This window comes from Monodon monoceros, unplaced genomic scaffold (assembly GCF_005190385.1).
Source record: "Monodon monoceros isolate NGI ecotype Baffin Bay Population unplaced genomic scaffold, NGI_Narwhal_1 Super_Scaffold_13, whole genome shotgun sequence".
Classification (NCBI taxonomy): Eukaryota; Metazoa; Chordata; class Mammalia; order Artiodactyla; family Monodontidae; genus Monodon; species Monodon monoceros.
This window is the reverse complement of record NW_021703769.1, coordinates 72,339,545-72,356,700: the sequence shown is the minus strand read 5'-3', so window position 1 is coordinate 72,356,700 and position 17,156 is coordinate 72,339,545. Positions and strand designations below refer to the sequence as shown.

At 41.3% G+C, this 17,156-nt stretch overlaps 1 protein-coding gene across 4 annotated transcripts in view; it reads right to left on the bottom strand.

Moving 5' to 3' along the window:
* The window catches only part of LOC114894591 (S-adenosyl-L-methionine-dependent tRNA 4-demethylwyosine synthase), a 152,360-nt gene that overhangs the window by 83,320 nt on the left and 51,884 nt on the right, over positions 1 to 17,156 (bottom strand). For all 4 annotated transcript variants that reach the window (XR_003793259.1, XM_029221414.1, XM_029221415.1 and 1 more), the window contains exons 10-11: positions 13,898 to 14,016; positions 12,304 to 12,413 (exon numbers count right to left, since the gene is read on the bottom strand). Coding sequence is in view for 3 of the 4 variants with exons in the window: in XM_029221414.1 (XP_029077247.1) it covers positions 12,304 to 12,413; positions 13,898 to 14,016 (229 nt within the window). In the remaining variant the exon portion in view is untranslated. The remainder of the gene's footprint in view (positions 1 to 12,303; positions 12,414 to 13,897; positions 14,017 to 17,156) is intronic.

The window sequence follows — 17,156 nt, the reverse complement described above, 5'->3', positions numbered from 1 at the left end:
AAGCTTTGGAAGAGGGCCTAGCACACACAAAACAACATTCATTAAGGAGTTTTTCTTCTCATCACCTTTACCCTGGTTTCTTAAAATGATTAAATCCCAGTCACTATCACCTTAAAGAACAACAACAAAAAATCTGGAGAAAATAAAGTTAGCTCTCACTGCTTGCTTGTGCTTTAGTTTCCAGGAAGTGACTTTATTTTACACACACACACAGGCACACATACACAATCTACTTGGAAATAAGCAAGGGCAAGTAAATACCCAAGACATCAAACCAACATAATGCCTGCTAAACTCAGAACAATCTAAAAGTGGCAGCTTTTATCTTCTTTTATGACTACCTAACTGCAATTCTACGAATGTATTTCATGTCAGTATTTGGGGGATGAATAATTTTTTAAGTTATTGAAATCTAGTATCTTAATTGAATCAAGGTTTTACATAAAATTTGATCCATAACGCAGTCTGTGTTACCAAGACAACTCAGCATTAAGTATAAAATTTCCTTTTTGTTAAAAAAAAAAAAATCAGTAACTTTAATCTCGCTGGGAGAAGATGAGTAGAAGGGCAGATTTAATCAGAACTGCAAAATTAACCTAAAACTCAGAAAGCAGAATGACTGAGCACTGGCTGGGCCCTAACCACTGGAAGTCAGACACACCAGGTCCAAATTCTTGCTCTACCACTAGGCTGGTCTGTCTCCTGGGTCAAGCCACTCACCCGCTCTACACCCATTCCCTAATCTATAAGATAGGGATTTCACATGCACACAGTTATAAGAATTCAACGAAATAAGCCACATGAAATAACAGGTCTGGTACCAGGCCCAGCACATAAGCATTCAAAAAAATCTTATTTTTCTTATAGTAATTATTTCATGAATTTAAATTCAATTATTTCCATTATTTTAAATAAAATGGTAATTCCATTCAATTCAACATACAGTTGACCCTTGAACAACAAGGGCTAGAACTGTGCAGGCCCACATATATGTGGATTTTTATATATATGTGTGTGTAATGTATATACACACACACACACAGGAAAATTTTTTGGAGATTTGTGACAATTTGAAAAAACTAGCAGATGCCCCCCACAGCACAGAAATATCCAGAAAATTTAAGAAAAACTTAGGTATATCACGAATGCATAAAATATATGTAGATACTTGTCTATTTTATCACTTACTACCATAAAATACACATTAATTTTTTTTTTTTTTTTTTGGCCAGCCACGCGGCATGCAGGATCTTCCCCGACCAGGAATGGAACCTTGGGAACTCGGAGTCTTAACCACTGGACCGCCAGGGAAGTCCCAAATACACATAAATTTTTAAAAAGTTAAAATGTATCAAAACGTACCCACACAAACACTTCAGGACCACACATAGCACCATTCCCAGTCCAGAGAAATGTAAACAAACGTAAAGTTGCAGTATTAAATCATAACTGCACAAAATTAACCGTAGTACCCACTGTATCACGGTAATAATTTCCTAGGATCTCCTGTTGCTACCACACTGAGCGCAAGTGTTGCAAAGTATCTGCTTGAAACGCCACGCCACGTGAGGCTCATCATCTCCACGTGAGCAGTTCATCTCTCCAGTCAATTGCAAATTGCAGTAAAAGGCAATCTCTGGCAGTTCTCTGGTAGTTTTCATCATGTTTGTGCAATACTATGAACCTTGAAATAACACCACGGGACCCACATGATGTGCCATTAGTGATGCTGGAAGTGCTCCCAAGCAGCAGAGAAAAATCATCACATGACAAGAAGAGGGTGAATGGCTTGATATGTACCGCAGATTCAGATATGCAGCTGCCGTTGGCTGCCACTTCAAGATAAATGAGTTCAGTGTAAGGACCATTGTTAAAAAAAAGAAAAGGAAATTCATGAAGCTGTCGCTGCAGCTACACCAGCAGGCGTGAAAACCTTGCGCTTTTTGCAAAACGCCTTTGTATCTCATATTGAAAATGCAGCTTTTATGTGGGTGCAGGATTGTTATAAAAAAGGCATACCTATAAATGAATATGAGTCAAAAGGCAAAGTCATTATATGACAACTTAAAGCAAAAGGAAGGTGAAGGATCTAAAGCTCGAGAATGTAATGCCAGCAAAGGATGGTTTGATGATTTTAGAAAGAGGTTTGGTTTTTAACATGTCAAGGTAACAGGAGAAGCAGCTTCTGCCAACCAAGAGGCAGCAAAGGAATTCCCAGCAAAGAAAATCATTAAGAAAGGATATCTGCCAGAAAGGGTTTTAAATGTAGTCAAAACTGCTCTATTCTGGGGTGCAAAAAAAAGCCTCAAAGGACATTTATTAGTAAGGAAGAGAAGCCAGCACCAGGATTTAAGGCAGGAAGGGGTAGGCTAACTCTACCGTTCTGTGCAAATGCAGTAGGGTTTACGATCACGACTGCCCTTCTCTATAAAGCTGCTAACCCCTGAGCCTTGGAGGGAAAAGATAAAAACCAGCTGCCAGGCTTTTGGTTGTACAAAAAGAAGGCCTGGACAATGAGAACACTTTTTCTGGACTGATTCCATGGATGCTTTGTCCCTGAAGTCAGGAAGTACCTTGCTGGTAAGGGACTGTCTTTTAAAGTTCGTTTGATATTGGACAATGCCCCTGGCCATCCAGACCCCATGAGTTCAACACCAAAGGCGTCAAAGTGGTCTCCTTGACCCCAAACACAACATCTCTAATTCAGCCTCTAGATCAGGGGGTCAGAAGGACCTTTAAGGCTCATTACACATGGTACTCTATGGAAAGGACTGTCAGATCCCTGACAGACAGAACATTAGGAAAGTCTGAAAGGGTTACACCACTGAAGATGCCATCCTTGTTCTAGAAAAATATGTGAAAGCCATCAAGCCAAAAACAATAAATTCCTGCTACAGAAAACTGTGTCTATTTGTTGGGCGTGACTTCACAGGATTTACAACAGAGCCAATCAAGGAAAGCACGAAAGAGATTGTGGATATAGTTAACAGCAACAACAAAAAAAAAGGTGGGGCTTCAAGATATGGGTCTTGGAGAAATTCAAGAGCTAGCAGACACCACACCAGAGGAGCGAACAGAAGATGACTGCATGGAGATGAGCGCTTCCTAACCAGTGCCAGACGATGAGGAAGAAGACAGAGAAGGAGCAGTGCCACAAGCCAATGGACACGAGGCAATCTCAGAAGCGTTCGATTATTCAAGACTGCTTTTGACTTCTTTCACGACATGGACCCTCCTCCTATGGTACGGGCACTGAGACTAAAGCAAGTGGTGGAAGAAGGACTGGTACCATATAGAAACGCTTTTAGAAAAATGAAAAAGCAAAAAAGTCAGACAGAAATTACTATGTATTTACATAAAGTCACACCGACTCTGCCTGCCTGCCTCTCCTGCCTTCCCTCCCCCACCCGAGACAGCAGGGAGATGCTGACATGTCCATGGAATCTGAGTAACATGGATGGCCACGGCAGGGTTTTGAGAAGGGTGGCCTAAGAAGGGTGGATCACGTTGGGTGCTATGTTGAGAACAGAGGGGCAAGCAGAGAGGCTAACCTGCCACAAGGATATTACATAATCTAAGCAAGAAATGATGGTGGCTTGGACCAAGGTGGTAGCAGTGGAGGTGGCAAGAAGGGCTTATCAGCTAGGCCTATTTCAAAGGTATAGTCAAAGGCTCTATTTTTTTTTTTTTTTTTTTGCAGTACGCGGGCCTCTCACTGTTGTGGCCTCTCCCGTTGCGGAGCACAGGCTCCGGACGCACAGGCTCAGCGGCCACGGCTCACGGGCCCAGCCGCTCCGCGGCATGTGGGATCTTCCCAGACCAGGGCACGAACCCGTGTCCCCTGCATCGGCAGGCGGACTCCCAACCACTGCGCCACCAGGGAGGCCCCAAAGGCTCTATTTTGAAGGTACGTTTGAAGGATTTTCTAATGGATTGGATGTAGGTTACGAGAAACAGAGAGGTGTCAATGATTTCTATAAAGTTTTTGGCCTAAGCAAGAGTCACCATCAATTGAGACAAGTTGGCGGTAAGAAAGCCTTAGGGGTAACATGGGGGTAACAAGTATTGGGGGGGTGGAGGTAGATACCATGTGTTCAATTTTGGACACGTGAAGTTTAATATGTCTATTAGATAGCTGAATGTGTGTCCAACATTCAAGTTTGGATTCTGGGAGAAAGGCCTATGTGGAAATAAACATTTTTGCGAAATGGATGGTATTTCTATCCAAGGGCCCGAAGCAGATTACCAAGGCAAAAAGGGCAGTTAGAGAAGAGGACCAAGGACTGAAGTCTACGCAATCACATATCTGAGGAAAGGAAGAGGGACTAACAAAGGACGTTACCAGGGAAGAATGAGGAAAACTTACAGGCAAAGAGATCAACTGCTATCTTCTCGGAGAGCTACAGCTAATAAATATCAGACACCTACGAAAACAAACAAAAACCAAGACCAAAAAAAAGCCTGTGGATAAGGCTTTTAAAAGAATAATTCTGGGATTTTAAAATTATCCTAATTTTCTCAAAAGTAAGGCACTGAGAATATGTAAAACCTTGGTTCTCTCCTTCAAGAAGCACGTTTCTATTTCAACGCTCACTGTCAGAGGCGATTACAGTGCTCCTCCAAAAACAAGGCCCTCAGGGACTCAACCTCATGCTGTCTTTCACTGTCCTCAAAGAAATATGTCAGAAAATAAGACATCCTCCAAATTTCTAATGGAAAGCATTCCTGGGGCCGGAGGACAGCCCAGGCAACAGCAGACACTACATTTCAGTAGCAAATCTATAGGGATATTTCCCACTGTGTGTCTGTCTGTCTGTCTCTCTCTCTCTCACTCACACACACACAGCCTGTTCACTTCATGTTTCCCTAAACCTTATCCCTTTCACCTCTAAACTCTGCTTTGGTTTTGTTTTGTTGTTGTTGTTTTTGTTTTTTGGTTTGGAGGTTTTTGTTGTTGTTGTCGTTGTTAGTTTTCTTTGTTTTTGTTTTTTCTTAAGCAAGTTTTGTGACATTTCTCAGCCTGAACAGCTTCCTGATCCTGATCACTACAGTCATCATATTAACTAGGAAGCACTCCTTACCTCACTGAAAGATGCCAAAGCAAAAACTTAAGATTCCAGAATTTTTATCCTAAGGTCATAGCAATAAGCTGAATAACCCAGAAATAAAAATGATATAAGGTTCGGGCTTCCCTGGTGGTGCAGTGGTTAGGAATCTGCCTGCCAACACAGGCGACATGGGTTCAAGCCCTGGTCCGGGAAGATCCCACATGCTGTGGAGCAACTAGGCCCGTGCACCACAACTACTGAGCCTGCGCTCTCAACCCCGTGAGCCACAACTACTGACCCCGCGTGCCACAACTACTGAAGCCCACGTGCCTAGAGCCGGTGCTCCGCAACAAGAGAAGCCACCACGATGAGCAGCCTGCGCACCACAACGAAGAGTAGCCCCCACTAACCACAACTAGAGAAAGACCACACGCAGCAATGAAGACGCAACACAGCCAAAAATAAATAATTTTTTTAAAAAGTGATATAAGGTTCAATGTAGAGTATTCCTATTTCTTTGGGAGTTGATTAACCCCCCCCCTCTATTCTGAATACTTTCTTATGCCTTTTTTTAAATTGAGGTATAATTGATATGTGTGAGTATTCCTCTTTCTAAAGATTGGACCAATCAGAAATAAAACATTTTCTTCTTTCTTCTCAAATAACAGTATAGCTCCTGGCCAAAGATGTTCCTAAGAACCCCTCCTGCTGAAAGTCATATATAATATATCTTTGATACAGCCACTTCTACTATGATGTTTATTTCATAAATAAACTTCGGAAAACAATTAGCAGGCGGTGTTCTCTTCCCCGCCTCCCCGACATTCCTTTTGGATGTGTACTTTAGCACACCTCGTTCCTGAGGACCATCTGTTGGAGACCCTTTATTTTTCGCATTACTTCACTTCTAGCTTAAACTATAGATAAAAACATCTAGCAACAAATGATGTCACCTTCACATTTGCACCTTCAGCACCGAGGACGTTCCTCACAGAGAGGGTTCACTCACTTGATGTCAGCTGAACTGATGGGAAGCTGAGCTAAAGAAACCTGAACTCCATTCTCTGAAAACTATTTCTCCCTGCCATGGTGGTATTTAGAGGGGGGCAGTGAGCATTTTGAAAAAAGGCCGAGTTGCACTGTAATTCTGACCTACTTGTAATCAATGTAAAGTTAATTTTGCATGCATATAAAGGGGAAAGCTAACAAAAGTCATGGGAAGAAAGCTGCTTTGATGATCAATGAAATAACTGAAAAGACAGTGATTGCCCTTGGAATTGAGAACAGATGCATGAAAAGGGAATGTTTAAAAGATGAGTATATCTTCAAAGTGTGCTCAAGGCTGGCCACTCAGCTAGAGCTGGACACTCAGAGGCAAAAACAACAGTACGCACAACAAGTCTCATCCTAGGCAAAAATACGATCATCAAATGACTGAACCAGGCCCATAGGAGAGAGCGGGTGATCATCATGGGCTAGGAAAGCACCCTGTAAAACAGGACTCCAAGCTAGGGCAAGGGAAATTATTAACGAGTGACCTCTAAGGAAAGGCTAAAGTGGAGATACCCAGAAAATGACAAACTAAGAAGGAAATGGAACTAATCATATTGTGGTAATTATTTCACAGCCTGTCTATATATCAAATTGTCATGTTGTACATGACACAGTGCTACGTATCAATTGTACCTCAGTAAACCTGGAAGAAAACACAATGCTTACACAATGCTATATGTCAACTGTACCTCAGTAAACCCAGAAGAAAACAGTCATGTTAAAAAAAATAATAATGTTATTAGCTGTGATAATGATATTGTGTTGATGAAAAAAATCTAATGTTTAAAAGAGATTCATATTGAAGTTTGAAGGCAAATGTGATACTTGGGATTTGTCTTAATTACTTCAGCAAAGAAAAAAGGGGAGATAGAGAAGTAAGTATGCCAAAATTTTGACAATTTTTAAATAGGGGAGAAAAGGATATGGGGGTTTATTGTGCCATTCTATTTTGTGTATACTTGGACATTTTCATAATACGATTTTTTAAGAAGTTTAGATTAAAAAAGAAATCAGGGCTTCCCTGGTGATGCAGTGGTTAAGAATCCACCTGCCAATGCAGGGGACATGGGTTCGAGCCCTGGTCCGGTAAGATCCCACATGCTGTGGAGCAACCAAGCCCACGCACCACAATTACTGAGCCTGCGCTCTAGAGCCCTCGTGCCACAACTACTGAAGCCCACGCGCCTAGAGCCCATGCTCCGCAACAAGAGAAGCCACCGCAGTGAGAAGCCTGCGCACAGCAACGAAGAGTAGCCCCCGCTCACCGCAACTAGAGAAAGCCCGCATGCAGCAAAGAAGACCCAACGCAGCCAAAAATAAATAAATAAAATAAATAAATGATAATTAAAAAAAAAGAAATCAGATCAATTCATGTTATTAGTAAGGAAAAATAACCATGGTATATTAAAGGGTAAAAATAAAGCACTGTAAATTTTAAAAAGGGAATAAATGTGGAACTAGGAAAAAATAGACTCTCCACCAGGGGCTGATATGAAATCTAGAGTTAGTTACATTCCTGCATCTTTACCATCCAAAAGTAGGATGTGTGTCAGAGCTGCACCCAGGTGATGGCACTCGGTTCAGAAGAGGTAGAGTCACTTGCATTAGTCTCACCATCCTCACCCTGAAGCTGACTATCCAGAAAGGAGGGTGACCTGTTTTATTTATACCCTTAAGGATGAACAAAAGATAGAATATAGAGATTTCACTGATTGCAGGAGGAATTCAGGTTCATTGAAAAAGAAAACTTTAGATTATAACCATTGATAAAGACTGAGTGAAGTTATAAAATCTCACTGCCAAGTTGAATGCCCACAGTAAACAACCATCAATTTGAACACTAGATTACTTACTGCCAAGATCCAAGAACATAGAAAACATAATACTCTGAAATATTAAAATTCTATCATTTTGCCAAAGTTATAATAAAAAGAAAAAAATTAACATTTTTGTATCGTAGACCACCCCAGTCTTCCAGAAGAACTTTGTATTCTTACAAATTATGTATTTCATCCTTTGGTAATTAGGTTTTTTTTTTTTTTTCCTTTTCTAATACTATAGTTTCACAGCAGGATTTGCTTTGGTTATGATAGCAATGAGACAGATTTTCAAAAAAGTAATGTCTTGATTAAGCACAGAATAAAGTAAAAAGCATTAACAAACAGTCACCACCATCCAAAAATTGGAAACTAAGGAAGTTCTCATCTTAGTGAAAATATGAGAGCTCCTTTATGCCCATGTGCCGACCTGTCTACTGCCCATCACACCTTCAAATATACACCTATTTTCTACTACTACTTTAAAGAAAAACTGCTTTGGTACCCTGAAGAGTGTCAGTGTACAAATATCAACCAGTTCCAATTTGGAAACCTTTCTAGAAAATTTATTGTCGATTATATAAAGACATGATTTGCTGACATGGTAACATTTTGTCAAGTCAATTAATTAAGGTATGCAAAAAGAATCCTTTGTGAGAATTACAAGGGCAAAGTAGATACTCTATTAAAGCTATTTTTAAGGATGAAATGAATGGCAGTTGTTGAATGTTTGGGGGTCACCCTCACCCCCTTAGGCATTCTCACCCCTACTCAGGATTCACTTGTTCACAGACATGCTCTTTCTTTCTCCCTGCAATCCTGTATCTGTCCTCCCCCTACAAGACAATATATATATATATGTTTTAAAACCCTTTTGTCTCTTACGCCATGGATACCTAAAGACAAACCATCTGAGATACCTACTGATTAAAGCAAGCACAAGGTGGGATTTCCCTGGTGGTCCAGTGGGTAAGACTCTGCCCTTCCAATGTGGGGGGTGGGGGGAGCCCGGGTTCGATCCCTGGTCGGGGAACTAGATCCCGCATGCATGCTGCAACTAGGAGTCCACATGCCTCAACTAAGAAGTCTGCATGCTGCAACTAAAGATCCTGCGTGCCACAACTAAGACCCAGCGCAGCATAAATAAATAAATAATAAATAAAAATAAATATTAAAAAAAAAAAAGGCAAGCACAAGGTTACTAACCAGGTATACCTTTCTGCACCCTCCAACAAGCTAGGCAGACAACAAAGACTAGTGTTCACCGACCTCACCTAACACATGTTATTAACGTGAAGAAAGGCAGCCTCATGATTTATTCATCTCTTATTTCCATTTAAAGTGCACTTGCAAAAATACTCCTGTCAGAAAAATTACCGTCAAAACTCAGATTGTCGTTCTGTATCAAGGACATCTCGGAATGGAAAAATGAATGTCTACTCCTCAGGACTGCTTCCTCCCATACAAATCCCCTGGGACACAGTTTATTCAGGGAGATTCCCAGATGTCCAGGAAACACACATCTTCAGCCATCACCCCATTATTTAAGGGTTCAACTGACTCTTTAGGCACTAAGCCAAAACAAACTGATTAGACTCTAAAGACAAAATTACTGGCATTTCCCTGCTTCTGATATTATTACCAGGGATGGTTCATTTTATCTGTCAACTTGGCTGGGCCATGGTGCCCAGATATTTGGTCAAACACTATTCTGGATATTGCCGTGAAGGTGTCTTTTGGATGAGATAATGTTTAAGGCAGTAGGCTTTGAGTAAAGCAGACTGCCCTCTCTAATGTGGGTGGACCTCACCCAATCAACTGAAAGCATTAAAAGAACAAAGGCTGACCTCCCCCAAGCAAGAAGGAATTCTGCCAGCAGACTGCCTCTGCATCTGAACTGCAATTCTTCTTAAATTTCCAGCCTGCTGGTCTACCCCAATGGATTATTTTTATCTATCTTTTTGATTGGCCAAACCTGCACGATTACATGATCCAATTCCTTAAGCCAATCTCACTCTATCAATCTATATCTCTCTCTATATATATACACACACCCACACAGTGGGTGTGTTGACTGTTTCTCTGGAGAATTCTGACTAGTACCTATCCAAAAGAAAACAAGACTTTGCCTTGAAATTTATTTAAAAGGCATATGGTTTATCTGAAGATCAACAATCAATAATATTAACTAAATCAACAAACAGTCTAAGAAAAGCTAATAAATTCCTGATGTGGAGACTTCCTAGTTCTTCACCACACAGTTTCATTTAATTTTCCAAAAGACTGGTAAGAGACACTGCTTTATCCAAATAAGAGAAAATGACTTGTTCAAAAAAAAAAAAAAATGCTTGAGACTAAAAGCCAAGATGAAATATTAAAATATTTATTAGCATCTCTGAAGATGTACAATAGGTTAGCACATACACAGACACACACAAATATGTACAGGGCACCTTTCCCTAGAAAATTCATAAAGAATAAAATAAAGGTATAACTGACTATCCTTTATAAATTATTATTGATCTTGAATCATTATTTGCATTGCTTTCCCAACTTCTCCTAGGAAATCAGAAGAGTAATAAGAAGTACCGCGGTAAAAAATAACAAATAGATTTGGTCTTTGTTCCTGGTTCCCCACACAAAGCTCCTAGAACCCCTGGGATTTCCTGAGTGGTAGGAGTGTCTTTTGTCCTTCATAAGGAGCCCCCTTTGAGCAAACCTAAATTTATGCAAATGGGGTGACATAGGGCAGGATCCCTAAATAGCCTCAGGCTGGGGCTGGTCACCAGAAAGACCAAGTGTTTAAGGGACTGGAACTTTCAACCACACAGACCTGTGAGAAAGGGAAGAGGGGGCTACAAATTAAGCTCTATAGTCTCTTGAACAAGATCTGATGAGCTTCTGGGTTGGTGAACATGCCAGGAGGGTGGCCAACTCCATGGGGACAGAAGCTCCTGGCCTCGGGACCCTTCCAGATGTACTTCTCCACCTGGCTGTTCTTCTGTGACCTCTATATATCCTTTATAATAAAATGGTAAAAATAAGTAAATGTTTCTCTGTTCTGTGAGCCACTCTAACAAACCAGGAATCCAAGGAGGAGGGTGTGGGAACTTCCAATTTATAGCCAGTTGGTCAGAAGCACAGGTAACATCCCAGACTTGTGATTGGCAGCTGAAGTGGGGGGCAGTCTTATAGGACTGAATCCTTAACCTGCGGGGCCTGATGCTATCTCCAGACAGTGTCAGGATTGAATTAAATTTGTCGGACACCCAGGCAGTGTCTGCTGAGACCTGGAGAACTGCTGGGTGATGTTAGGAAAACAACATCAGAAGCACTGAGACCTCAAGAAGCAGTGACCTGACCGAACGAATTTCTTCGCATCAAAGAGTCACCTGATCTTCAAAATGCTAATTACTGGGGTTTATAAAGACTCCCATTGATGAGCTAGCACCACAAGAGGGCCTATGTCAAAACAACCATGGTTGGAATTCATCTTTTTTGTTGTTGTATATGAAACGAAAGGATAAAGAGGAGAGGACTAACAAGCGGCAGGTGGAGACAGAGGCGTGCACATTTAACAGGGAACCTAACAGACTTATTTCAGTTGACCATCTGCAGCTGTCGTTATATCACTTTACAAGTCCTCCACATCCATCTACGGTAGTGGGTCTCAAAGTATGGTCCCCAGTTCAGTAACATCGATACCACCAGGAAATCTCAAAATGCACATTCTCGGTTGCTACCTCAGACTTACTGAATCATTCTCTGGGGAAGGAGACCAGGAATCTCTACTTTAATGCACGATTCTGATGCACACTAAAGCTTGAGAACCAGCCATCTCCAGTAGAGTCAAATACTTTGAACTATGAGACACAACTGGATCAGGAAATTCTAGAAACTGAGTGGCAGAATTCTACACATCACTGTGGATCATGTGGAGGAAATCTGATTAATATTAACCCGCCTTTTTTTGTAAGGCATTTATTCAAAAATGCTTTCCCAATACCAACTGATATTACTTAAGAATTTTCCAGTGCTCTAAAATTTTCAATCCATCCACAAGGCTGCTTTGTACCCAACAAGACAGAACAATAGCAAAAGTTTTTAGGAAGAATGAGGATATACTCCCAGGCAAAACTCACAGGCTGAGTGTACCACATTATAAATAGCTAAGCTTTGAATTAAGTTTTTTAATTCTCCCATCATACAAGATATAAAGTTATTAGTAAAAACTAAAAAGGCCAAGACATATATAATATTTCTACAAAGTTTTCACTTTCCTATATGAGAACTGCCAGCAAGGACAAAATCCTGCCAAAGGAGGCAATTCCTCTGCCAATTTAATTCAGGCTATTAGCATCCCTTTGTAGAGGGACAATAAATACCTCTAAACTGCTTCATCACGTTCTGATGGTTTTCAATGGCTTCCTTTAAGATCATTTCAGCCTGGTCCATCTTCCACCGCCATTCAGTACCCACGGGATTGGTGTGGTGCCTAGAAAAAAGAGGCAGAAGTTCTAAAGGACTCCCTGCATTAAATCTCAGCTAGTTACCTCCTATGAAGGAGTCCATATAATTATAAAATCAGGGTTGGTTTCCTACAAAAAGCTCAGCTATTTATAGCTGTAGTTTACAACTTATTTTGAGTCATGACACCTAGCAGAGAGGGGTAGATGGCAAGTGCCTGGCCAAGACTGAGACTTACTCAGGACAATATAAAACGTGCACCCCTCTCACAGCCATACAACACCAGGCCAACAAGCATCCAGTAACGACCACCAGTAGAATATTGTTGCAAGACCCTCTCTGAGAGGCAGTGCAATGGGAAGACCTACTTGAAATCCCAGAAAGGAACAAAGCAGAAAAAAATGTAGAAAAATTACGGCCAACAATTTTCCAAAGGTAATGAGAAACAACCACAGATCGAAGGAACTCGCAAAACAACAACCAGTGTATTTTAAAAACAGCCTACGGCTTCCCTGGTGGCGCAGTGGTTGAGAGTCCGCCTGCCGATGCAGGGGACACGGGTTCGTGCCCCGGTCCGGGAAGATCCCACATGCCACGGAGCGGCTGGGCCCGTAAGCCATGGCCGCTGAGCCTGCGCGTCCGGAGCCTGTGCTCTGCAACGGGAGAGGCCACAGCAGTGAGAGGCCCACGTACCGCAAAAAAAAAAAAACAGCCTAAAAGTACGGTATCTAAACTAATGAAAACAAAAGAAAATAAGAAAACCTTCAAATTAGAGAAAAAGGGCACACTACTTAAGAACAAAGGTTAAAAATTATTTCTGACAACTCATCAGAAAACAAATAAGCCAGATGAAACTATAATGACACCTGAAAGAATGCATAAAGGAAACAAACTTGTCAACTCAGAATTCTATACCCAGTGCAAATATCTTTCCAAAAACGGAGTAATAAAGACTTTTGCAGGACTTCCCTGGTGGCTCAGTGGTTAAGAAGCCGCCTGCCAATGCAGGGGACACAGGTCAAGCCCTGGTCCGGGAAGATCCCACATGCCATGGAGCAACTAAGCCCATGTACCACAACTACTGAGCCTGCGCTCTAGAGCCCATGCGCCACAACTACTGAACCAGCGCTCTAGAGCCTGCAAGCCACAACTACTGAGCCCACGTGCCACAACTACTGAAGCCCACGCACCTAGAGTCCATGCTCCACAACAAGAGAAGCCACCACAATGAGAAGCCCACACACCACAACAAAGAGTAGCCCCAACTCACTGCAGCTAGAGAAAGCCCGCATGCAGCAACGAAGACCCAAGGCAGCATCTTTAAAAAAAAAAAAAAATTGGCAAGCCCCTGATAAAACTGATCAAGAAAAAAAAATAAATATTAGAAATGAAAAAGGGGATTAATTACAGAAACAACAGAGCTTTAGGTAAATCTGAGTACAGTGTTGGGCAGAAATTGATTATTACAGATCATTACATATTTGGTCACCATGGCCATTCATTTTTACTTACCGCCAACAGAAGACACATTTATTTGCACATGCCAAGCTCGGGGTAGTTTCCATGCAACGATGGCTTTCAATGCCATAGAACGTATGTTTATAGCAACCTCCTCTCCCTCGGAGCATGGACTGTGAAAGTACAAAACAAACGATAATTTGAATAAAGTCCTCACAGCAAGGAAACGAAACACGAAGGCATCATTTTAAAGAAGAAACCATGCGTTTCGTAAGCATAAGTACCCCTACTGGTAGCTGCATGAGGCAGAAAATTAACATTAAAGCCTTATAGTGTTTTGATGGTGTTTGGGTTTTGATACTGCTCTGGGTTTTCTACAACCTAATGAGATAAATCTATGATTCATTAACTCTGAAAGTTCTATAGGGAGTACCATGGATGCTTTCATTTTCAAATCCACCCAACTGCCTCAAATATTAGTTCAATAATATATAATGCCAAAGGAGAGATAAGACAGGCTCCCAGAATAGGGGGGGCGGTGTAGCGCTCATCTGAAAGAGTATCTCTGCATTTAACAAAGGAGGGTGGGTTAGGGAATGCAACCTGGAGCATATTCTAAGTCAACCGAATGGTAGAATTTGAATATACTGTGACTGTTGAGGGGGCAAACAGCATGTACACAAGAAACAGATTATTCCAGAAAAGAACACTATTTAATATGTGATTGGTAAAACCACAGGAAGTGCAGTAAGAAAGGTAATTTGAAGAAACACTGCAGATCAACTCAGGGTTGGAATCACAAGATACTATCAAGCTTCCTGAGGTATCATCAGAAAGATCCATCTAGGAGCTCTGTGCAAGGTGGGCTTGATTCAGTAAAAGTGAAACCTGTGAGGAGGTTATGCAAGAAAGGTCATGGTGACTTGTCTCAAAACATTAGTGGAGGAAACAGGAAGGGTACTACAGAGGTACAATCAGTGCCATTCCCAATTAGAGGGGCAAAACAGAGGAAGTCATCCAAGATAACCGAGGTTTTGAGCCTAAGTGACTGACATACTATGGAACTAACAATGGGAACAACAAACGAGGAGACATAGATGGAGAGCCTTTACACATATATATCAGTGTATAATATACATCAGTGTACTGATATTACAATGCTGTCCACATAAAATCTACCAGCTTGTTACTATGTCAGTTGATCACAAAGTCTTATTTTTTGGTCCTGATAAAAGGGGTTCCCCTGTCCATCTCACTTAGTACTTACACTAAGAAAAATAGAAGAAAAAATATTGTTCAGGATAACTGTTTCTACAAACTCTCTTCTAAGTTCCCAATAAGGCAAACAAAGAAGACAAACAAAATATTTATATCTTGCAAGTAACACTGAAAACTACAAAGTCCACCACATGCAAAAGTCACAGAGTAACTACCACTAAATATCAATATCACGCCAATGGAGAAACCAAGTTGAAGACTTGCATGTTTCACTCATTATTTAGCAATTAGTTAATGTACTTTAAGCATGCTGTGTACTGAATGTACAATGACTAACGAGACAGAGCCCCTACCCATGATCTGTTTGCAGGAAATGGCAAGTAAGCAAGAAAAATGTGCAATACTATTATGATAGTCTGATCGAATCAATTACGATTCTTTTGCAAGCAACAGAAACGGAGTCTGGCTAAAGAGAAAAAGAATTTATTGAAAGGATTTCACAGCTCATAGACCCATTATAAAGGCAAGAACGAAGGAAGGCTGGCAGCAGGACCACACTCAATCCCCCAGAAGCCATATACTACAGACACCACCCCTCTCTGGATACCATCACCAGCACCACCCCTGAATGAAAGATGCTGCTGCCCCCAGCACAAGAATGAGTTCTCCATGTCCCAGTCCCTTTCCATCACTCACTCCACACTCAAAGTCTCCGGCTGAAAAGAATGACTATCCTAGATGACACTTTTATACCCAAGTTGCCACGACGTGGTACCAGGAAACAGTATCTGTCTTCCTTAGCTTCTGCAGCAGGCAGTGGGCCCTCACATCAAACAAAGCCCGTTTAATGGGAAATTCCCCAAACATGAAAACGCTCAGATGCTGGGCAAGCAGAGAAAAGACAAATGTCCAGCATGGTATTACTGGAGCCCATGGGACAGATGACCAACCAGGCTCGGCCTTCCAGGACCAGTGAGAACTCCTCAGAGGTGAGATGCCCAAACTGAATACTGAAAGGCTAAAAGGATAAAGGGAGAAGCATGGCATGTTTTTCTTTTAAAAACTTTTCTGGGCTTCCCTGGTGGCGCAGTGGTTGAGAGTCCACCTGCCGATGCAGGGGACATGGGTTCGTGCCCCGGTCTGGGAGGATCCCACATGCCGCGGAGTGGCTGGGCCCGTGAGCCATGGTCGCTGAGCCTGCGCGTCCGGAGCCTGTGCTCCGCAACAGGAGAGGCCACAACGGTAAGAGCCCCGCGTATTGCAAAAAACAAACAAACAACAACAAAAAAAACACCTGTTTTATGTAAGTTTTACACTTTAGATTTAAGGTCCTGATCCATTTTGAGTTAATTTTTATGTATGTATTTTATGTATGTTTGTGTGTGTGTATGTGTCAGTGTGTGTACTTTTGGTGTATGTGGTTTGGTGGTAGTGGGGCTTTTTTGGGTTTTTGCCTATGGATGTCTAATTTCCCCAGCACCATTAGTTGGAAAGGTTATCCTTCCTCCAAGGAATTGCTTTTGAACCTTTGTAAAAAATCAATTAAGCATATTTGTGGGTTTGTTTCTGAGATCTCCATTCTGTCCCACTGATTTATGTGTCCGTCCCTCCACCAACACCATACCGTCTTGATTACTGTAGCAATATAGTAAGCTGTAATATCTGGATATATAGTTCCTCCCCTTTTATTCTTCCTCAATATTGTTTAAGCTATTTTACATTCCTGTGCCTTTCCTTTTAAATTTTATAATAAGTTGGCTATTTCTACAAAAACCTTCCTGGGATTTTAATAGGAATTGCATTAAACCCACAGATCAATTTGGGCAAAATTGATGTTTTACAATATTGAGTCTTTCAATCCATGAACATTTATTTCGATTTACGTTTAGATTTTTACTTACATTTACTTAGATTTTCATTGGTTTCTGATTTGAGATCTTTCCTCATTTCTAATATAAGTATGCATTGCTGGAAATTTCTCTCTGAGCACTGCTTGAGCTGCATCCTATACATCGATATAATTTTTTTTTTACTATCATTCATTCAGTTCTATGTATTTTTTCATTTCCTTTGAGACTTCCTCTTTGACCCAAGG